This window comes from Gadus morhua, chromosome 3, assembly GCF_902167405.1.
Source record: "Gadus morhua chromosome 3, gadMor3.0, whole genome shotgun sequence".
NCBI lineage: Eukaryota > Metazoa > Chordata > Actinopteri > Gadiformes > Gadidae > Gadus > Gadus morhua.
Window position 1 is genome coordinate 20,969,496 of NC_044050.1, and position 23,950 is coordinate 20,993,445.

The 23,950-nt window shown below is 46.8% G+C and overlaps 2 protein-coding genes and 1 long non-coding RNA gene across 6 annotated transcripts in view; 1 reads left to right on the forward strand and 2 right to left on the reverse strand.

The window, feature by feature from the left end:
- Nucleotides 1-7,058, reverse strand: part of LOC115539865 (calmodulin-regulated spectrin-associated protein 3-like) — a 19,247-nt gene extending 12,189 nt beyond the window's left edge. Inside the window, 6 exon segments of the mRNA XM_030350707.1 lie at nucleotides 1,444-1,479; nucleotides 1,731-1,814; nucleotides 2,572-2,712; nucleotides 2,828-2,947; nucleotides 2,949-3,106; nucleotides 6,802-7,058. Coding sequence (XP_030206567.1) covers nucleotides 1,444-1,479; nucleotides 1,731-1,814; nucleotides 2,572-2,712; nucleotides 2,828-2,947; nucleotides 2,949-3,106; nucleotides 6,802-6,934 — 672 coding nt within the window. The 5' untranslated portion in view covers nucleotides 6,935-7,058.
- Nucleotides 7,059-8,537: 1,479 nt separating this feature from the next.
- LOC115539870 (uncharacterized) lies at nucleotides 8,538-11,279 on the forward strand. Its single transcript, XR_003976051.1, has 3 exons — nucleotides 8,538-9,027; nucleotides 9,306-9,450; nucleotides 10,480-11,279. It is a non-coding gene; the product is annotated as an uncharacterized LOC115539870 (long non-coding RNA).
- Nucleotides 10,220-22,912, reverse strand: lpar2b (lysophosphatidic acid receptor 2b). 4 transcript variants are annotated; one of them, XM_030350722.1, is made up of 6 exons: nucleotides 22,697-22,912; nucleotides 17,443-17,955; nucleotides 15,638-16,132; nucleotides 14,088-14,161; nucleotides 13,908-14,010; nucleotides 10,220-11,743 (listed from the first exon to the last, which is right to left on the reverse strand). In XM_030350722.1, the coding sequence occupies exons 2-6, from the start codon at nucleotides 17,702-17,704 to the stop codon at nucleotides 11,736-11,738; spliced, it is 942 nt and encodes a 313-aa protein (XP_030206582.1). In that variant the 5' UTR covers nucleotides 17,705-17,955; nucleotides 22,697-22,912; the 3' UTR covers nucleotides 10,220-11,735. The 4 variants fall into 4 exon arrangements, with proteins under 4 accessions (XP_030206582.1, XP_030206580.1, XP_030206579.1 ...); XM_030350720.1 differs by adding an exon at nucleotides 18,652-18,715 and having other exon boundaries at nucleotides 13,908-14,161; XM_030350719.1 differs by having other exon boundaries at nucleotides 13,908-14,161.
- Nucleotides 22,913-23,950: the final 1,038 nt, after the last annotated feature.

Genomic DNA, 23,950 nt, shown 5'->3' on the forward strand with positions numbered 1-23,950 from the left:
ACATGACATTGTTCATGCATTAAATGCAACTCGTGTTGCATCATGTGATCAGGCCGTGTTGCAGGAGGTGTGGGTACGGTGATATACAGTGTTTTGATCAATAACCATGATGTCATGTCCCCTCTGTGTTGGCCCCTCCCACAACATGGCGTCATCAAGAGGTGTGTCACCAGTTCAGTGATGTCATGTGACCTTGCCGCTATCTGGCGGCGCAATCGGTAATTACTTTTAGTATCATCTCCGTGTCACTTACTGGGGGGGAGGTTTGGGGGGGGGGGGGGGGGGGGGGAGACACACGGTGGGTGGGTTGGGGGGAGCGGTGGCAGAGGGTGAGGTAATAGGGGGCGTGTTATACATTACCACTGGCGGCTTATTCCCCGACTCCTTCAAACAGAAAGCGATAGAATGCTGGACGGGATATGGTAAAGAGAGAGAGAGAGAGAGAGAGAGAGAGAGAGAGAGAGCGAGAGAGACAAACAGCGAGGGGGAGAGGAAGAGAGAGAGAGAGAGAAAGAGAGAGAGAGAGAGAGAGAGAGAGAGAGAGAGAGAGAGAGAGAGAGAGAGAGAGAGAGAGAGAGAGAGAGAGAGAGAGAGAGAGAGAGAGAGAGAGAGAGAGACAGACAGACAGACAGACAGACAGACAGACAGACAGACAGACAGGGGGAGAGAGAGACAGAGACAGAGACACATAGAGACAGAGAAAGAGAGAGAGAGATTGGGAGAGAGAGACAGAGAGATGGAGAGGGAGAGGGAGAGAGAGAGGCAGAGGGAGAGACAGAGGGAGAGGGAGAGACAGAGAGGGAGAGACAGAGAGGGAGACAAGCGTGAATGCTTCAGGGTGCCCGTTCATCAAGGGAAAAACGAAATGTCCACAATTGGTCAGTCACATGACTTCCATTAAGTCACATGATTCGTTCAGGGGGGAAGAGAGGTGGGAGGAACAGGGAAAGGGGGAAGGGAAGGAGAAAATTAAAGAGATGCCCCCCCTGCCTTTCATACTTGGTCCTCTCCTACCCTGTCCAGTTATGAAATCAAGACCCTGACTATGACGGACACTAAGACCAGGGCGTCTCCATCCAACATGACACCTTAGCCGTAGGCAGAAACCCAGCCGTCTGTCTTCAAAGGGTCCCGACTTTACCATCAACCATAAAGGCACTTCCAAACTGGCACCTACCAGCTAGGAGATTATTCAAGCCCAAGCTACGATCCACCTTCCACCTGTGAGCTTTCTGAAGCACAAACTCCGATCCACCTTCCACTTATGAGCTTTCTAAAGCCCACACTACGATCCACCTTACACCTATGACCTTACTAAACCCACACTACGATTCACCTTCCACCTATGAGCTTACTGAAGCCGGCCTCACAATTCCGGCCGCAGCAAAGACAGAAATAAAAAGGGACGAAGGGCCGAGGAGAGAAAGAAACAAGGACACTTACTGGGACTAGTTTCCAGTACCATCGGTTGGAAGGACACTGGCAGGCAGAAGCAAAAGAGAAGACACAAAAGTTGCAGGCATGCAGTCTGTGACAAGGTGATGACATCAGCATAAAACGAATGGAAGTGAGGTTCACTCCTGGGGAAATGAACCTCGTGTGCATGCATTTCTGTTGGTGTGTGTGTGTTTCTGTGTTTGCGTGTGAATGTGTATGCATGTTATTGCACGTGTACATGGTTTTGCGTTTTTCGCGCTTCTCTATTTGGTGTGCATGACGGTGTTCCTTACAGTTTCCTCAGCAGGCTGGAGATCTGTGCACGTTTGAGGTTTGGGCGGTTCTTCCTCTGTGCTCTCTCGCAACGTCTGGTTCAACTGGCGGACAGAGCATCAACGGATTTATCAAATTACACTAGATACTAACTCGTCTGTCCCTCCATATTACACATGCTGAAACCCGCCATCTTCGGCAAACCCAGTTTTTCAATATTCACTATGGAATTTAGCAGATGCTAGCATCTTAGCATCCAAAGCATCTTGCAGTATTAGCAGTATTAATTGGGGATCAAACCGAGAACCTTTGTGTCTGGAAGTTAAAGTTGATATATCATACCACCAGGTGTGAGTTTGATTAGCTGTTACAAGTCGTTTTAAAAATGTAGCTCTTCTGACATCACAAGTGGGCATGTCCACCTAGATGTGTGCTGGATAGATCAGTCTACCAGCCTACCAAGTGGACTGTAGCACACGTTGCTCATCTATCCGTCACACATCCAGGTGGACACGCCCACTTGTGATGTCAGAAGTGGCTGATTTTCAAAACGGCTTGTAATGGCTAATCAATTACAATTAAGCGGACGCTTTTATCCAAAGCGACTTACATTGGTTAATACACACATTGACACACAGACGGCAGAGTCAACCCTGCAAGGCGACCGCCAGCTCATCAGGAGCAGTGAGGGTTAAGTGTCTTGCTCAGGGACACGTCAACACTCAGCTAGGAGGAGCTGGGCATCGAACTAGCAACCCTTTCGGTTACATCACACTCACTGGTGGTATACTATGTCACCTTTAACTCTCGAGTGTCCAGGTTTGCATTTACACAGAGCTACTGGGGTCGCTGTGCTCTCACCCTGTTGACCCAGAAGAGCAGAGCGTTCTCCCAGGGCTCTCCTGCCCCCATCTGCCCGGCCTCCTCGGCCATCTTCACCCGCCCCACCGTCTCCTTGGCAGCCAATGACATCAGCGCATCCATCAGGGCCAGGTGCGCCTTCTGCACCAATCACAAGGCAGGACAACAGCCATCACTTTACAAAATTCCCGGCTTATCCGACCCATTTTGAAACTCGTGCGTGAAGCGGACGGACCGCACACAGAACCGCACGCACCGTCTTGATGGGCGTGTGACAGAGGTCCTCCTCTGTGACGTCGATGTCCCGGTCCCGGGGAGCGAAGCCCTTTTTGGTCAGGAGCTGCAGCAGGGCCGAGTTGTCGCCGGGGGGGCCCCTGCGAAGCCCCCAGGGAGACCCCGTGGGCCTGGGCCAGCAGGGCCTGGGCCCGGCAGTACAGCTCCGGGGAGAGGAGCAGCGCCGACACCCCGGGCTTCAGGTGCTCCTGCTCATACTGGTCCTTGTAGAAGGGCTCCCGCAGCTCCACCGGAACGTTCTCTGGACGGAGAGACGGGGATCAGAGGGTGGGGGCGCCATGTGATCGTTGTGTGTGGTGTGTGTGTGTGTGTGTTGTGTGTTGTGTGTTGTGTGTTGTGTGTTGTGTGTGTGTGTGTGTGTGTGTGTGTGTGTGTGTGTGTGTGTGTGTGTGTGTGTGTGTGTGTGTAGGTGAAAACGTTGTTAAAACGGTGTTCTCTGAGACAGGGGGAGGTAAGGCTCTCCGGATGGAAGGACGTAAGGCTTCGTCATGACTCCCCGTCGATGCAACGCAATGGCCGCACATATACCCTTCAACGCAGTCGTCAACCTGTTCTGGTTCTGCCTCGGGTTTTAGCGAGCGGACCAATCACAGCCCTTGCTGCTGCGTCGCCTCGGCAACGAGGTTACAATTTTTTGCGAGGCACACGTCATGCCCATGCGGCGTACACAAGGTGGGCCTGCAAGGACATTATTGGTGTGTGAACCCCCTTGCCTTGCATCGAAGTGGAACAACAATCAGCTCTTGAGGCTCCGCCATGGGAGGCTATTTCGTCGCCCACAGAAATAGCTTCCTTCTGGGCCTATCTGAGTAGATGGTGTAGAAGGTGACTCAACACCCCCGGTGGAATATCTGCAGGGGAAACGTGCCCACTCAAAAGAGAGTGTGTGTGGTCAGACGCTTCATGCAGAATACTCAAAACCACACACGCACACAAAGACACCAGATAACACCGTGGGTGTTGAGTGAACGAACACGGACAAACTACAATAGGTCTGACTGAGTTTGACGACGTTCAAGAAACTCAACCGATTAAACATTGAATAAGAGGCTGTGTGATATGAGAGGGATCGTACAGGTCTCTGAAAACAGAGTATAGATCAGATCGATTTCATCTTCAAAGTAGGAGGGTTTTGCTCCTGTGTGTATGGCAGGTGAGAGCGTCAGGGGTCGTCTGTACAGAGCCCGGAGCCAAAGACAAACTCCTTCCTGAGAAAAGGTCCTCATGTGTATCAGCAACTCAAATCAAATCAACTCAACTTAGGGTGTGTGTGTATGTGTGTGTGTGTGTGTGTGTGTGTGTGTGTGTGTGTGTGTGTGTGTGTGTGTGTGTGAGGTATGTGTGTGTGTGTGTGTGTGTGTGTGTGTGTGTGCTACACACACACACACTACAGTGTGTGCGCTACAGACAAGTTACAAAACTAACAATAACACTCTATGGATGCACACACACACACACGCACACACACACACACACACACACACACACACACACCACACACACACACACACACACAGATACACACACACACACACACACACACACACACACACACACACACACACACACACACACATGCACACACGCCCCCAGGATGACCCATATTTGAACATGTCAGCGTGTGGATGGCTGCTCCAGATATCATCATTAGGTTGGAGACTCTACTCTTCCTATATTTTTTCGGACTGGAGGCAGTACAATGTCCCCTCGCCAGACATACAACTGAAAGGCTCTCTGTCCGTCACCATGGGTGTAAAGGGGGTCGCAAAGCAACATATCACGCCATCACAACACCCGATTCAACAAACGGTTGAGATATTTTGATAACATCAGCAACTTTGACCAGATTCGGTTTAAAACCATTAACTTAATTCCAGAATCTAAGATGGATTACTATAAACCCATACACATTTGCTTCTGTACACATTTGAAAAAATTCAAACATCAATTCACGTCACCTTTGTCTGCGATTTAATTGATGGGCTGTTTGGAAGAAATATGAAAATGCTGTCGCTGAACTAAATATATTTAATGCATCCATATAAAATATAAGAATCAATATATTTAATCACTGGATGAGACTGAAGAGGGGGAAGGAAAAGGAAGAGGAAGTGGCAGAATAGGGATCAGAAGGAGGAATTGGAAGAGGAAGAAGAGAGGAAAAGAGACAAGTCGTAGAGGACCGAGAAGCAAGGGAATCTCAAACTACTGTCATAGCAACAAACTGACGGGCACAATCGATAGTGGGTGACTCCACAGATGATTTACCAGGTGCCTTGGGACGGCCTCTCGGCTGAGTGCTGGTGTAACGTGCTGCAGACTGACACCCATTGGTGTCACTGTTACATAAAGTGACACAGCGCCGGGGGGTTAAACCCACTCACACCACAGTACTGCTGGAGCCACAGAACCGTGGTCGGTCGCTATGGGAACAGGAGGGGGAGAACACAGCCATTCCATTGGGGACGGGCCAGTATGGTCTCTATACAGACCAAGTTAACCCAGTTAGCCCAATGTGAATCTAATAGGATGGAAGCAGGCCCGGACCAGTGGTTCAACAGACAAGACTCTAGGGCGGGATTAGGATGAGGTTAAATATCCTAATCAGTCGCTAATGGAAAATAGAAATTACCAAAGCCTCACACAGAAATGTTTTTTCTATCATAGAGCCGACTGGATCAGGGGCTAATTCATGACGAGGATGGCAGTTGCGACGAAATACCAAATAGGTATTATCCTAGCTATTAACTAAGGTATTCTGTGCTTTGATTGCATGAAGGTAGGTTAAGGGTAGGCTATATAATAGGCTTTATAATAACTCTACACTGCTGTCTACAAAGTGTGAATTTTGTTAAGAAGAGATAAAGGGACAAAGCACGTGAGGACATAATCCCAGTCTTCTTCCTGAGCAGCCATCCCATTTGAATGAGGCACCCAGGGGGTGATTTCCATGTGACAGTTAGAGAAACCCAGGAGGCGTTTTCGAGTTTATCGCTGCCAAGTTGACCGCTCTACATGTAAGCTAGGCCTATAACATGCAACATAGATGTATTATGTCTCTAACCCACTGTGGATTAAGTGAACTATATCTTAAAACCAAATCCCGTCATGATGTTAAAAGACGATTGAATCCCTAGAAATCCCTAGAAATGAATAGTAATCGATAATAATCATAATCAAAAAACATCATCGTATTTGTTCTTAAACAAGGGTTCGATAAAGGGTTTGATAAAGCTTGGCCAAATAGTGAACCACTATTGCATCAGGCAGATTGAATACGGAGTTTGAATCGGGCCATGTCAGCAGAGTAGGCTACATGCCTATTGTCTACTTTCTTTACCTTCCCATGCCTGCTGTAGGTGCGTACACGTACGTCAAGTGTGGACGCGTGCGTAACACTGACACAATTATTATGCAGTAGCCTATATAGCTATAGGCCTACCTACAGCGTGTAATTACTTATCCCTTGCCTCCAGTAAATATTATTTAGATAAAGTTTAAGTGCAATGATATACACAAATCTGGATTGAAAAAAAAACACATTAATAAAAGGCCTAAACGAGCCAGTTACTGCTTTGTTGCAATGCAGCAGCCTATATCTTCCACTTCCTTCACGCTTCACTGATCGGATGTTTAGACGTGTTCCACACATTTCCATTTTAAATCATTGGTCAGGGTTGTGATTTCCCTAACCTCATACCACTACGGTCGCTCCGTAACCAGAGCAGCGGCCAGAAGGGTGATATCTCTGGCTATAGGCCAAGCAGGCCGAGCTGCGGGGAGGATGGAGCAGGAGAGGATGCTGCGAGCTCCATCCTCGCTACAGAAATTGTCAACGCCGCCCAAGTCCAATGGAGCCTCTCATCCCCGCGCCCCACCCATGTAGCGCATCAGCATCACACGGCGATCCCCCTGCCACAGCCCCGTAACGCCTACCTGCGGACCCGTATGATTTTGACAGCAGCCACCGGACACTGGCACAAATCTTGGCTCGGTTGAAATCGTACTGGTCCAGCGGTTTGATATCCGACACGGTGAACGCCTTCTTCATCGCGCTTGCATCCACCATTGCCGAGCGGTTGTACGCGGATGATAAGCAGAAGCATGCGCCGCCGAACCGGGAAAAAAAATCGGTAGAAAAATGGGAGGAGTGGGAGGACCGATGAGGAGGGTGGGACAGGAGGTGGTGGGTCATAAAATATGACGCGCAGACACCGGTACGCAGTCACCTTCTAGACGTGGCTCCGCCCCTTGTAAATGACCGATGTGTGATTTATACACTGAACTGAACAGCTGCCCCGACCCCCCACCCCCCCAGCCCCCCCCCCCCCACACACACACACACACACATACACACGCACACAATGGGGGAAATTGTAAACTTAATTTCTGCATGGGCTAGTGGTTAATTATTGCATGCTTAATGGATCCATTAAGCATCCATATGGAGCTTAGCTGCACTCATTCAATCCTGCTATGTTGTATACAACTCCAATACTATTTCGGAAAAATCTATTTTCTAAGTTTATTTATTATCATATCATGATTATCCTGTCCTATTAGCAAGTGGCTCTGTTGTTGCTACGTCCATTGGGGATCCAGATGAGCTCACTGATAGACACTCCCCCAGAAGGCCGTGCCAACTTAACGACCTAGCTCCATTACAAATCTACATGCCAAGATGATGTCATCATCCGCTCCCAGCCAGCAATCCCTTTGCATGACAATCATCCCCATCATCATCCTACAGCCCCTCCCCGGGGCTCCGCCCGGCCCCAACCGTCAGGGGCCCGCCCCTCATTCACCCTCCCAGGGCCAAAGTTTACCCGATGCCGTGATAGGCACCAAGCACGGACATCCCGGTAGACAAGATCAGCCCGGAACCAGCCGAGCAGCCAGGTGGAGGAGAGCCAGCCGAGCCGGTCGGGCCACCTCTGACTGAGGGGGAAGAGACGAGGACTCCACTCTGGGCTGTGTCGGTGCTTGCTGATGACGGGCAGGCCTGCTGCGGGGAGCGGCGAGCTAGGGGAAGGCTGGGAAAAGGATAATGGCCGAAGGAAATGGGGAGATTGCAGGTGGTCGATTTCAGTGTGGGGGGGTGTGGGGGAATCCCAAGATCAAACATGCAGGCACGCACGCAAACACACACACACACATTCACACACAGTCACACAGTCACACACACACACACACACACACACACACACACACACACACACACACACACACACACACACACACACACACACACAAACACACACACATACACACACACTTCTCCGAACAAAAGACACAAAAGGGTCGGGAGGCTAAATCATGTGTGTTGACTCAGCCGGGATAATATCAAATGACACAAGTGGATCTACAGGAGAATACAGATTTGAAAGCAATACCGAATGTCTGAGCACCTTACTGTACTATACTATTCCATTTTATTTAGAATTGTCACCTGGTGCCTGAGTTTTGTATTTTCCTGAACATAAATGAGGACATTTCCACCATAAATGGATGCAGAAGAGGCACGAATCGGTGAAGGCAGATTCCCTAGAAAGCTGAAAACCAAAGAGTTGACTGTCAACATTCCCCGGTATATAGGCTCCATGTGGGAGGACCCTGAGCAAAACAATGCCCCTGCAGTCGCCGGCCTGCATTCATGTTCACACACACCGCATAGCTCAGAGAGAGGCATACCACCACCACGACACGCCACGCCCATCTCTCCCTGGCTCCCCTCCCCTCCACCGGGGACAGAGTGCCGACTGGTCACCCCAGACCTCTGCTCCACCACCAGGCCCCGGGTCCAGAAGAAAAACTTTATCCGTCTACAACGGCTGACCTTTGACCTCGTTGCTCACCACTGACACAACGATCCACCAGCAACAGGTCGTCTGCTGTCAACAGCCATACCGGTTCCTCCGATGTATGGGAGGTTTTAGAGCAGACTTGTTTCCGGCAGGATGTGGGGAGGGGGCTTTGGCTGCCGACCTATAGGTGCAGGGAAGTGGGCTCCGCCCTAAAGGGATCCCTCTTCTCTCAGGCACTGCTTTGCACTTTGAACATGGAGCCAAGGGTCAAGGTGGTGTAGTGGACTCACTGTAGGGAACGGCATATCAGGTCTGCAGTGGATTGTGGGAAGCATCCAGGGTGAAGGGTGAAATACCGGTGAGTGTTTTTATTACGTCACTCACACACATACACAAAGACACACATTTTGTTAAGTCACCATAATGAAAATTTATTCTGTGAGATACATTCATAGTCCTAAATGAAGCATGTGAATACTAAGCTGGGGAGAAGCAGCCCTAAAGCGAAACGATGAGGTACGGAATGCCTACGAACCAGTCTTGTGTACTTCAGTCTTCCTTGGTTTACTATTAAGTCAGATCCGAAAATACCATCTGGAAGAAGCCACTTTAAACTCTGTTAATGTGTTCCTACAGCCCCGGAGTAAGCTGAAGAAATCGGTTATTTAATATCAAAAGCTTCACAAGATCAGGTCCTTTGGATAAGTCGGCTCAGACTGCAACTCAACCAACCACTGAAAATAGTACCCACCATAATTCATGGACTTCAAGGAGACAACAGGTGTGTCTTTACCGTATGTATTTTGGGGTAGCACATTCAAATTATTACATTACAGAGCACAAAAGAGGCCTCATGGGAGCTCTACTGTGTTGTAGATATGGTCTTCTGGCCTGATCAGGACCGGAGGTCGGAGACAGACTGATTTACATGTAGATCTGTTTCACCTCATTTATATTCTTCTTTATATTACTTTTTGGCCTACGAAAAGCTTTTTCGTAGGTTGAAAAAAATTCTGCATTACATAAAAAGAAAGAAATGCTGTTACCTTTTTGTACTGATTTCATCATTACATCCCCCGAAAGACAGTCTAAACATTTTCTTACTGTAGGGTTTTGGATTTTTCTTATCAGTGCAATTACTGTACTGTAATTTGCCAAAATAGGTAACATTGGTGTATTGTCAGAACAATGTTGCAGTTTCAACTATAGGTGTACAGTATGACTCTGGGAAGCTGGGATTGTGAGTTTAGCCCATATTCTGATACGATTGTGTCAATGCAATATTTATATGATATATTCACAGTATTGTATAACAATATGGCAAAAGTCTTTATACTATGTACCACCTAATTGCAACTTTAAAAAAAAAAGCTATTCGTAAACAATTGTATACATTGGAATATGTAACATGGCCTCATCAAAACATATGTAAATAGTATTTTGATGGAAGTGTTTTGAATTGATCACACCAGTGTTTAATTGATGCTCTCTAAGAGACATTAATTTGATTGCTGTGTTTATTGTTTGGTGGAAAAAATCAGTTCTGAGAAGAATTTGTGGAGTTTTGACAAAATTATTAACTCTTCTCAGGTTTGTGTTTAGAGTTTTGAGAAATTGAGCTATAGTTTCAGAAAACGTGTTTAAACGATTGAGAAAAACTGTAAATCAATATGATAAATACATGAGCTATAGGAAGCAGAGCTGCTTATTTTCCACCATCTCAGAGGAGAAGACAGAAAGTGTCAGTCCAAGTTTATCTGAATAGGAAACAACTCCAGTTAACACACTCAATCCTGATCGTTCCTGCCAGGTGTGTGAACGCGATGGGAGCTTCGTCGTCGCGCAGTGTGTTGTTCGGTAAGAAGAAGAAACACAAGCCGGCTGTGTTCAGGGCCTTGAGCGTGCTGAGGGGGGCGCTGCACATTAAGACACCAAAGAAGAAGAAAAACAACAACAGCCTTCTCACGCTACACGGCTGGGGGCCAAAGAAGCAGAAGAAGCAAAAGAGGGAGGGCCCTTTCAAGAGCTGGCTCTCATTGGATGGGAAGGGAAAGAAGAGCAACAAATCGTTTGGCAAAAGCATTCCGAAGGACTCTGTATTCAAGCATCTACCAACAAGACGGAAGGACGGGAATGATGAAGGGAGTGGAAAAGAAGTGAAGGAGACTAAGGGTGGTTTACTTTCCAACAAAGGTCCTCCCCGACCTTTCGTATTGTAATCTCAGGTACACAATGGAACATTGATTAGAGCATCCCAACTCCCCTCCCCTATTTCTGGATTTATAGCATCCAATAGACTTGCAGCCTTTTAAATCAGCCACAACCCCCCAGACTTAAGACATTTGCAGGTATCAAGCGTTTAATGATAGGTCAGTTTCTATGGGTTAAACATGCAAATTCAACGTTGGGATTCAACCCACATTGCCATCATGTCTGCTGGGTTACAGTTCAAAGGTCAGATCTTTAAATATATTAACATTATGAGATTGATTTGATGTGCACATGCAAACCAAGAGAACAAAACGATAATTCTAAAACGACACCCCCCACCCCCTCCTTCAGAGTACCCTTGGATTAAGAAAAAAAAAAAAGTGCAACAACTTCACCAAAGAAATACAAGTTATACATGGATTCAGCCTTTGATTGTGAACATTTTAAAACTCTTGGTCTCAAATTGAACCCTGCCGTCATTGGATGACTATAAATACAAGGCTGATTCAAGCCCTACTATTTTTTGCCTTGTTTACTGCACACATAGAAATAAAATTCCAAACACTAAGATGATACATGAACTTTTACAATGCAATCAAATATTGACCTGCACTATGCTTTCTGGGTAATAACATTATGAAAGACAAAAAAAAATATTCATAATGTATTCATAGTCAGTATTCATAATGAGCAATACAAAAAAAAACATACAGATAAAATATGATACAAAATGAAGTGGCAAATGTTCTTGATTCAGGTGAACGCTAATTCTCCGAGGAGTCCAGGGCGTCTTTGGATCCTAGGACACTTTTGGAGGCTCCGTTCTTCAACTCTGTCAATGTAGTACCTTGACCCTTAAGAGGCTACAGTAGCGGACGAAAAAGGGAAGATAAAAGATGAAGGATATAGAGATAGAGTTAAAAAAAAGAGGGAAAGGGGTGTAGAGTAGGTGTAGCAGATTGTTAAAAAATAGACAGAATCAGGTTGAAGGAAGAGAAAGAAATTATATGGAGTTAGTCAAAGTCCAAACTGTTAAATTAATACATCAATTAAAATCAAAGCACAACCATTTTGTTTGTCACCTACGTCTGACTCATTGTGTAGGGAAACAATAAGTTCATGACTGCACTAAAGCCCATAATGACTGACAGACAGACAGAAACAGCACACAGCTACACAACAGACAAACCAACAGGCAGGTGTAAATTCCAATACACATTTATTGATTAAACCCCAAAAATAGTATGTACAGCATAGTATGAAGCATTTTATTCCAGAATAACATCGTACATAACAGTAAGCCTTCAATATGAAAAGGCATGTCATTTACGAACAAAATATAATTGGCTTCAGTCTCGGCTTGTATTGTACAATTAAAAAGAAAAAGAAAAGTAACTGTAGGGGTTATAACCATTGAGCACTTTACCCTGCCGTGATCTGGTAATGTATCGTGTGTATGTATTGTGGTGGGGAGCAGTGTGGTGTATGTCTGAACCATCGTAACTCTAAGCTATGGTGCCCCCCCCCCCCCCCCCCCCCCCCATGACCCCACCCCCCACCTCCCACCCTCGCTTTTTTCTATCCCCTGTTTGACAGGATGTGTAAATATTGTAACCACGAGGGACATCCGTACGTGACACGCACATGCTGGCAAGGCAGCTACGGCAATGTAGTTTCGAAGCGACATCTTCCAGAACGTTGGGTGTTTAGACATGAAGAGTCATCTCTGTGAGACGGAGGGGCAGGGTGCATGGCTTCAATATACACAAGAGGCCGAGGCCCACCAGAAGGAAACGCTCACGAACCTCTGGAGTGGGTTAGCGGCATGCAGGGCAAGACGACACACAACGCGTTACACGCCATGCAAAACACAGAAAACACAGGCCCGAGCATAACAAATATACAGTGAATACACAAATGTGTCAACGGGTATTTCCCGGTGCATCGAGAAATACGGCCAATATTTAAAAATACTTTTCTTCTTTTTTTTTGCTCTTTCAAATAAAAAATAAAAAAATGCGGGATTGGAGATTTTAAAACCCTTGCTGAAAAACGTGAAAAGGGCTTTTGACTATCGGCAAGAATATTGAAAAGCACACAATTCTTGTGCTAAAATTCTTACTATTTAGATTCCTGTTTCATTGGAATTGTTAAAGCACTTGGCTATCCTTGGCTAAACAAGGCGTTGTACAAATCAGGACTCACGGTGCAGCACAGAGTGGACCTGAACACTAGAGGGATGTGTGCACGGTGTCCCCAGCTCTGCACAACACAACAATAAAGTGATTCAATTGGCATATACCTTCCCTGCATGCCTAGTTCCACATTTAAGCAGAACAGACCCCATAATTCCCTTTGTTCCGTTCTGTTACACTAATCTAGGTTTGTTTATTGTTATTTAGCAACGTTAAGGACATACGTCATTCTACCTCAACGCTGGAGATTCTTGCAGTTGACGGCAAAATAAAACTACAACTTAACAATTGCATCAAATACTAAATCTTGCACAGGGAATCAAGAAGGCCTGTCTAATATTGGCATATGAACAATGCTGAGTGTTTTCCGATACCGTCCTAATCGGTTGTCTTAACCGCGGGTTGAATTAAAAAGAACAGCGTCGAACTGTGCGGCCGTGATTGACACCCTGCGTGGCGGACTAACGCGGGGCATGCATCCCGGGCGCGGGTGACACATGCATCATGCACATCTGTGCCAAAAGCTGGGCCGCAATCATCAGAAGGGGCGAGTCCAACCAAAAGCGCGTTAGCTTGCTGTTTAAAACGGCAATCGTCTCGTCACAAGCCAGGGTGTCACGACCATCTGTGCGCTAGCACCATTCCAATCCCAAGACGCTTTACCCCCACCCGCCCGTCCGCCCGCCCCTCTAGCCGCCCACCCCTCTAGCCGCCTAGCCGCGAGGGCTTCGACCGCTGCGTGGGGGGGGGGGTTTCAGTGCTTGGCGTCACGAATGTTTTCGTCGGGGTGACCCCCGTTGTCGTGGTGACCCCCGTTGCTCTCGGACAGTACCTCTTGCTCCATGCTGGTGAAGCGGGCCGCCGACTCCCCGCCGCGGTCCCGCCGACACGGGAAGCACAGGATGCTCTTGAAGGTCCGCCACATGTCCTTGTCCCTGAAGGAGTAGATGATGGGGTTGACGAAGGAGTTGCACTCGGCCAGCACCAGGCAGTACTTCTCGTAGCGGAGCACCTTGCAGCTGTCGCAGCCCAGGCCGTCCAGCAGCAGCACCACCAGGCCGGGTGTCCAGCAGATCACGAAGCAGCCTGCAAGGGGGGGGGGGGGTAAAGGGGGGACATTGGGCGGGGCTGAGTGGGGTGCATCAACAGTCATTAGGCGGGCGCCTCGAAACATCGCGAAAGAGTGATTTAGATTGAGTTTTGAGAAGTCAATTTTAATGAGGTGCCGTTAACGAGCGAGGCAGCGGACCTGGCTTAAAGGTGACATGTTATACCACCAGGTGTGCCGTTACAAGCACTTTTGAAAATCTGCCTCTTCGGAAATCACAAGTGGGCGTGTCCACCTAGATGTATGATGGATAGATGAGCAATGTTTGCTGCAGTCCACTGGGTAGGCTGGTACACTGATCTATACAGCAGACATCTACGTTGGCGTACACGCCCACTCGTGATGTCAGAAGAGGCCGATTTTCAAAGCGGCTTGTAACGGCCATTCACACTCAAACCTGGTGGTAAAAATGTGTCACCTTTAAATTGAGTTTTGAGAACTCAATTTTAATTGAGATGTCATTAACGAGCAAGGCAGAGGACCTGGTTTAAGCCTGCCTACATGGGGGACCTGAGAGGCATGGGGGCTCGACCCTGAACCTCTCGGCTTGGGAATCGAACCCCCGAACTATCCTGCAACAGAGGGTAACATTAAGGGGGTCAAATAAGGGGTAGCCAGGGGAGAGAAGCAAAAAGACCCCTCTGTTCCCCCCGAACAGCGGAACACAAAAGTAGACACACACGCACACAGTGTGTGGAATGGGTTTGGTCCCAGTGATCCGGTTTCATTATCATAATACAAAGTGGGATAGGAATTCATACTTCTCACACACACAGGCACAAAGCAAGGAGGACTGGGAGCCCACCGATGTATGCGCAAGATAGAAGGTTATGGGAAGATTATGCACCCATACGCGCACACACTTTCACACGCACGCACACCAAAGAATGTTATGCGTCATGGTGGTTTAGGAGTCTTGTTCTGTCTGGGCACGTTTGGGGTTTCTCCGGCCCATTTTACGTAGCAGTAATGTAGCAGGCTGCACCGCGAGGCTCCGGCACCCCCCCCACCAGAACCAACACATTTGCAATGTATTCATAAAGAGTTAAAGAGAGCAGATGGAGGTGAACACGGAGACACTGGCCAGATCAACAATAGAAAAAAAAGTAAAAACGGCTGTAGCCAAACCGCCCGGGGACAGAAGAAAATGTGCAGGAGAGTGCGGCAGAGAGTGCGAGCGACGGAAGGGTGGGACAGGTTTAGACACGGCGGAGCGGACGCAGCATGCCTGCCCGGGACTAGTGTATAAACACAAAGGCATCCCAAGAGCCTCCTGGAACTCATGCACGTGCACGTACTGCTGGAGGATTCCTGTGTGAGGGTAACCGCCCGCCCGTGAAGACCACCCTACCTTATAGAGAACCCGTGGTTACCATCCAGAACATACATCTCCTATAACAGGAGCACCTCCCCCCTGCCCATATTAGGACAATCCCTGGCTGAGTGCGCCTTACCCAGGATCATGGAGACGGTCTTCATCAGGTTGACCACCGTCTCCTTGTGCCGCACCTGGCTGGTGTGCTGCGACATGCGCTGGCTCTTGTGGCGCACGTACAGGAAGATGCGCATGTACACCGCCAACATGACGGTGAAGGTGAGCAGGTTGAGCAGGCCCCAGAACACCAGGTAGCTGCGGCTGTACATGGGCGCCATGGTGGAGCAGTTCTCCAGGTCGCACACGCAGTGCCAGCCCATGGTCGGCACCAGGCCCATGAGGATGGCCACCAGCCAGATGCCGATGATCAACATGACCACCCGGCGATTGGTCATCTTGCTGTGCAGCTGCATGGTGAAGATGGTCTGGTGGCGCTCCACGGCGATGGCCAGCAGGTTGACCACGGAGGCCGTGAGGCTGGTGTCGATCAGCCCCTGGCGCACAAACCACTGGTTCTTGGACAGCTTGCTGGTCCAGGGGCCCGTGTGGAACATGAGGTGGAGGTAGGAGATCCCTGGGGGAGGTGAACAGAGAAAGGGGCACGTGTGACTAGAGTAGAGTGGAGCAGCGCCTGACGTTTGTTTCAGAGACGAGCCAAGCTAACGTGACCGCGACTGCGGACGCTATCGCTTACGCTGAAGCTAACGTTATCGCTAAAGTTAACGCTCATGCTATCGCTAACGCTATTGCCAACGGTCATGCTATCGCTCATGCTAAAGCTAAAGCTCACACTATCGCTAACACTCATGCTAAAGCTAAGCTTACGCTCATGCTATCGCTCACGATAAAGCTAACACTAAAAGGACCTGGGTCAACACAAGAAAATGTTACTTCTTGGGACATGAGCGTATGTTCGGGTCCCAAGAAGTAACATTATCTTATAGGGTGCAAAGTAAAATTCTCCTACATTCTCTTGCGTCGATAAAAACATGGATGGCTAGGAAATAGCTCACATGGAAGGGTAGGGTATAGTAACAAAAAGGCCAACTGTATGATTACTTTTTGTTTGCTTTATGAAGAACTGCAGTTCCAATTTATTTCAAAATACAATTATATTGCGAACCCCAACATTCAGAGTCTCCTTTCTTTTATCATGTATATAGAGCCAACGGCTTTGCTAGATATGTTTGATAATATATGTAGTCTTTCGTCTTAAATCTTCTTCATTTTGCACCTTTGTCCATGTGTGAACACATGTCATTCAGTTTTAGCCTTGTTTGACGTAAATTATTACAATAAAGTTGATTCATTATATCTCAATGACATGAGAATTTGGTCATAGGATGTGAGAAGTTGAAAACAAAAATATGTCAAAATGTATACTGACAAACTATACAAGCAGTGTTGAACCCATCTGTGCAGCCGTTACCATTCATGTGAGCGGGGCATCTGATTCACGTCGAGTTTCATTTCCTGGTGCAAAGTACTCACATCCACAATGTTGGGACTTGGTACAATTGTATGTTTTAAGCTGCTGCTTCTCCAGCACCGCTCACCGCAGCCAGAGAGCGGTACGCTAGTGGCCACTGTATGTAGTGTTCCAAATATGAACATTGTGGGTTTACAGCTTTCCCGAAAGAAGTACCCTTATCCGAAATGTCTCTAATGTCACATCTACAAACTCTTATCCTGTGCAACATTCAAATCTTCAGAGCATATCTATAGAAAAAATTCCTAAAAACAAATGTCTAAATTCACAATTGACGGTTTAGCGATGGTAGGCACGTTTTGCACCACGCATGGTGTGATCACCGCGATTTATAAATCGCGTTCAGTTACACCTCGATGCCGGTTTGAACTTGATTAACGGCTCAACCCCAGTACCTGAGAGGAGGTCAGCGGCCGCCAGGTTGCCCAGCAGGTAGTAGATGGGGAAGTGGAAGCGGCGGTTGACGAAGATGGCCAACATGACCAACAAGTTGGAGAGGATGACGATGAAGCACACCAACATGCCCAGGCTCACGATGACGTAGTCCCGTCTACGCCAGTGGTCGCTGATGTTCTTGCCGCTCTCTTCGTAGAAGAACTTGACCGAGCGGTTGTAGTAGCAACCGCTGACGTCCTCCCCAGTCCTGTCCATCAACATGATGTGATGGAGGGGGGAAAGGCTGAGCTGAGAGAAATGGGATTAAGGCGGGGAGAGAGTGGCCCAGGCAGGCCCTGTGGAGGCCGGTCCGACCTCAGAAAGGGTAGGGTTTGACGGGGGAGGTTTTTAGATAGTGACCCTATCTAGGTGGAACACCGGCACACCATTGTATGGTAGGAAGGGAGGATGCAGGAGTTGAGGAGAAGCCTTTGGTGTTGGCCGGTCTGAGACTCTGGACCTTCCCGGTATACCTGAGGGGAAAGATGCATTCTTTTAGAAGGAAAGCCATCACTTTTGTTTTACTGACGTGTCCTCAGACATGGAGCTTCATGCAAGAAACACTTTTGTGTTTTATAATATTCTCTTAGATACAATGTACACAATGTATGGTTTTGACTTTTCTACAAGGCGCATACAGTGGACAGAGCGAAGAAAAATAATCAATTGTATGGTCAAGCAATTTCTATTCCATGAAAAATAACAGGTGCTCCGATACCGCTACTAAATAAGATTGATTTTTTTATATATTTCTGAAAGTAGGACTCAAACTCACATTCGCATCTGCGCACGTGTTCAATTATGAACTGGCGGGATGCAGCTGTTTTATGCTCTATTTAGGACAGTTTCCTGTACTTAAAACCATTTGCAGAATCGAATGTTCCACACTCGTACAACTTTTGTACACAGAAAAGTAACATTGAATCAAGGAAAAGATAGTGGTTCTTTCTTGAAGCCCATTGAGAGTTCAAAACTGCTGTGGATATTCCTGTGATAAAAACACTACGCATTATACCATCTCCTTATACATTTAAAAGTCTTTAAGTGTAAAATCAGGTAAAAAATGACACACACACACACACACACACACATTCTGACAACAAACCACCTATAAACGAGTCAAAGGCCCAACCCTTGTTTTAGCACTGTCCCTGAAAACCAATGCTTACAGTAAACTTGCCATGGCCACAATCCCCCATGGTGTAGTTCTTGTCTGTTTGCGCTCTTGTAATCCTGTAAAAGTACCAATGCATTTATTCAGAAGGCTGAGTACAGCCAGAGAAACGCCTCGCAATTACACAATCCAGTTATCACACACACACACACACACACACACACACACACACAACACACACACACACACACACCACACACACACACACACACACACACACACACACACACACACACACACACACACACACACACACACACACACACTTAAAATCGCTGGACTAATAACATGACTAATATTTGATCAGTCAGGCCCACATACAGCCCTTTTCCCCCTTGTAAATCTGGTTCTTGAGCCGGTTCCATTCAGGATACTTGTCGTCATTAAGCAAACCGACCTTGCGTTAACACCTATTTTGAGCGGCCTTTTGTTCCATCCCCTCTTCAACCTGGAGAATATGACATGCTCGCTGGTCGTTACATTCCATCTCCATCTTATTGGAGCACACCGGCGGTTAGGCAATCATCACCCTTTAATTCAATGGTATTGAAAGGGAGAGACCTTAACATTTAATAAACATAATATTCCTGGGGCATGGTGTTTTGCACACACATGTGTAATCTTTAAATCCAAGTCCAAGTGAAATTACAAATAAGCCAAACTTTAATATTCTAGTTAACACCTCTGTTAACTAGAATATGCATATACTGCTCAGATTTTCCTCAGTTCCTCTTTCCCAAGTTTGCATTATTCCGCTGAATTTTCTTGCGATTGACTTTCAGGGCGGAACTCGCACACCATGTAGCCGATGCAATACGTTTTATTGCATAAAAGTGTAAAGTGCTACCCAAAGTGAGTGCAAAACGTTTTCAGTCCCATTCAGACCATCCTCAGTGCAAACATACAAAGGCAAAAGACTTCCTTATATAGACGACGCCTAGTTGGCGGCAGACATGTCAATCAAAAGGTCAGGTAGGTTGACGTGTTGACATTTTAAAAGGCACCGCTCACCTATTTTCACTTTTCTTGACAACCTACATGGCCGAGCTCAAGCCTGAATTCAGGCACTATGCCTGAACTCTATCAGGCCTGTGACTAAGTGGACTAGTGCTCACTGCTCATGTGTGAACACACTCCTGGAGACCAAAGCCGCAACAAGAGACATGATCCTGAAATGTTTGTGCTGAGGCAGAGCAATAACATTCCTGCCACTGATCTGAGTGGAAAGGCAAGGGAAACAAAGTGTCCAGGGAAACACCCTCTGGATGCTAACTGTTAATCTATCGTTAGGACAGGAAAAGGATTGATAGCAGCTAGTCCTGGGCAATAAATCATTAAATTATGGTATCGTGATAGACTTTTGATCAATATCAATATAAAACATGTTCAATATACATAGCGATAAGAGACTGGACCACCAAATTTAGCAGCTGGGTTTGTTACACAAACACGGTTCCATACTTATTTACAATATTACAACAATAAGTGTTTTTCATTGTTGTATCGACATTTGAGTATTTATCAATGAAGAACAGTGGAAGGTCATATTAAGTGCTATACGGAAGTGTTTAAATCCAGAATGGTAATTCCTAGTCTCATTTTTTTTTGGACTAGTTATCGATATCGATCAATATGATCAAGTTATATCACGATATGTCTTTCAGCCATATCACCCAGGCATAATAGCGGCTCTACCTGAACCTGAATGAAAAAAACCTCCTGTTGTGTAGTGTCTAACCAAGTACATTTGCTGCCGTTATTCTCAAACATGCCGCTCCCTTGAAACATCCGTCTGTGTGAAAAAGATGGTATAAGCCAAAGCAACATCCCCATCTGCTAATTTGCGTCCAGAAATCTGAATGAACATGCAGTCTCACACCCCACAGACATCTTGTGGAAATGGGTCCCGAGATAACCAAATGGGGCAGCTAGCACTTTTTTACTCATTTCCTTTGTTGCTTCATCATAGCACTCCTTTACAGGATGTCGCTGTCAAAGAGCAGCACGCTGCCTTCGACTGTGCCGAAGGTTGGTTTTAACAAACACCCCCCTGACTAGTCATGCACGTGGATCGCAGAGGAAACAGAAGCATAAACAGTACTGATGGGGTTATAAAATGTATAATTAGGGGTAATTTTATAACTATATAAAAGTTAAACGTTCGTGCTCACTTTATGAATAAGACATTTGCTTTCAATACACCAAACATACGGTGAAAGGTCCAAGTTGGTAAAGCCTAAACTGGTTATAATTTCTGGAATATCCACCATGTAGCTAGTGTATCGACTGGTGTGCGATACTTGATTGGCTGGTTTGACTCATTCAGCCAAATCCAGTTTGGCACACCGCCGGTCTATACACCAACTAGTTATCACTTCCAGAATATCCTCCATGCAGCTAGTGTACCGACCGATTTGGCATGCTTGACTGGATAGAAAAGTAATTTCAACATATTTGAAGAGGTGCCTCTTGTTTTTGTTTTATCATAGCCCTACACAACACCTAGCTCTTCTTAATTTGCCATAATGTATATTTAATTTGCATCCAGTTGCCTCTCAAAGATAGCCCAACACCAGAGCACCACATGTTGGTGAGACACGGCCTAACCAACATAGAGTCAAACGATGCATTTGTCTGTAGCTGTGAATTTATCATATATATGATCCACGAGTTGTGTGTAAATGGAGTGAGTTGCATCAGTAAACACAGGTTTGCTCTCAACCCGCTCATTACCAGAGACACGCCCGCCTGTCTTCCCCCACTCCCTCCAAAACAAAGCCAAGAGCTCAACTTTACAACAGCAATCTCTGCTCTATTGGTCTCTGCATGTTCTTTTAACAATGTTACAATTGTACCGGTTGCAAAGGGTATTGAACCATCCCTTGTTCCTACTGGAAACTAAAGTAGGACTCAACACTAGACAGCTTGAGATCAGGAGGCCGACTCAGGGTGTAAGGCTATGACAATACTAGGTACACATTGGTAGGTCTTCAGAAAACAAACTTCCTTCACCGACAAAACCATGTTCAAGCGTCAACATCCAGCCAGTAACTTCAGGAGAATGCACCTGGTTTAAAAAACGAACTGGCACATTTTACTCAAAAATGTTGAGTAAAACAACACGAAGCAAACATAGCATATAATGGGCATATGACATGCTTTAATAAGAGAGCTGTGTGTGTGTGTGTGTGTGTGTGTGTGTGTGTGTGTGTGTGTGTGTGTGTGTGTGTGTGTGTGTGTGTGTGTGTGTGTGTGTGTGTGTGTGTGTGTGTGTGTGTGTGTGTGTGTGTGTGTCGCGTCAACAAGGGTGGTCAACCTCCTTTACGCAAAAAAAGAAAAAGAAAAAAAGGTATCACAAAACGAGGCGTTGTGGATATACAAATTGCTTTAGGTCAAGGTCTACGTCATACACCAATATCCATTGACAGTAATGTGTCATGCAGGTAATTTCAGAACAGGCTAGGATTAAGACTGGAAGACTCCACTACTGTGAGTGACTAAAAAAAGGGCTTGCCTAAGGTCAGATTGCTGCAGGTGGTGGCGGGGAGCAGGCCCTATAGTTGTGTTAAAGATAACAGGTTGACGAAACGTGAAACAAGACTTGACTTGGGAACGCGGAGCAGCACGTTCAAGTCTAAACAAAAAGTGCAGGTTACATGTAGGTGATCAGGCAGCAGAGAGCTCCTATCCCAGGACCTTGAGACGCGGCGGCTCCCACCGCAAACTGACCCGTCAGACAAGGACAACGCGCCAGAAAACAGATTTGAATTGTTTTTGTTTCGTTGGATTTCATCCAGAATCCAAATCACTATTTGTTCAGTTTTGTCAAACAACACAACAACCGCTCTCTTTTTGAATCGGCTCTTTTGCTTTACTTAAAAGTTGTTTTAAAAAAGAGCGAGTCGGTCCATGGCAAGTAGGATAAAGTGGCTCCCATTTTTGTTGCCTCACTCACTCATTAGCCTATCTATGATACTCTCTAAAAACAGTTCAAACAAAGGAACTCGCGTAGGAAAAAGCCAACGGATTGTTTTACTTACTGCTGCTCTATTACTAGTGCTTCTCCATTCCAGATGTTTCTAAAAGGGTCCGTCTTCCACCAACAAAAGTGGTTTATTCCACCGTGTGTTCCCTTTAAGGCTCCCCGGTCGTAGCCTACCTGTGGCGGTGAGCACTGAGCAGAGTGGCTGAACCACTGATAAAGGGCGCGGCGGCGGCGACGGGAGAACACGAGCTCGCACGATAAAGGGATCCGCTCAACCTGAGCGAGTGGTACCCGCCCCCAACACCCCCTCCCGCCCGTGGAGCCGTGCACGAAGGAAGAGCCAATAGGCGTTAAGATTGAAATATGAGTGACAAGGTATGAATTGAAATTCGGCACCACTTTTTACTTCTTCTCTTCTCCAATGTAAACGATTCTGGCAGGGGAATGGTGGTTTCAACCTGTAAATAAATAATCGATGGGTCCGTTGAAAATGATGCAGAAAGTCAGAGTGAATGACGCCGATGTGATTGCGCATACAAAGGAAGGCGGTTGGTTTAAATCTTTTGTCAGGGAAATAGGCCTCCATGGGTCTTGGGACGGCTGTAAAGAGACAAAGGCCTGGCTGTTTGCTTTTAGGTTGATGCAATAATGTTTATGGAACCTCGGAGACCTTCCGATTAGGTCAACATTATCTTTCATTAAAACGTGACTCAGAGAGCGATAGAGGGAATGAAAAGCGGGAAAGGGGCAACAGACAGATGGGGTAAATGCGGGGAAGAAGTGGTGGGGGTAACGACAGAAAGGATCTTTCCCGTTTATGTGAGTGGCTGAGTTGGCGGAGGTGAGCGCACGCGAGGAGCCGAGACTCTACATCTACTTTCCTTATGGGGCGTGTTGTATGACATAAGCGCGCACGCACCCACCCACCCACACACACACACACACACACACACACACACACACACACACACACACACACACACACACACACACACACACACACACACACACACACACACACACACACACACACACACACACACACACACACACACACACACACGTAACTTCCCATATTCCCACAAAACGTCTTCGCTGTATGACTGGTGCATGCCACATCTCAGCCCGTGATGTTTAGCGTCCAAACACAAGAGGTTTCTATAGCGAAACACCACCACCACCAAAACATGTTGACTCTCCCATTGCAAAAAGAATGCGAGGGAATCGGTATTTATGAAAGCCCAAGGCCACCGAGCAGCAGCAACAGCACAGGGAGATATACCTCTGTCCCCCATCTACCAAGAGATAC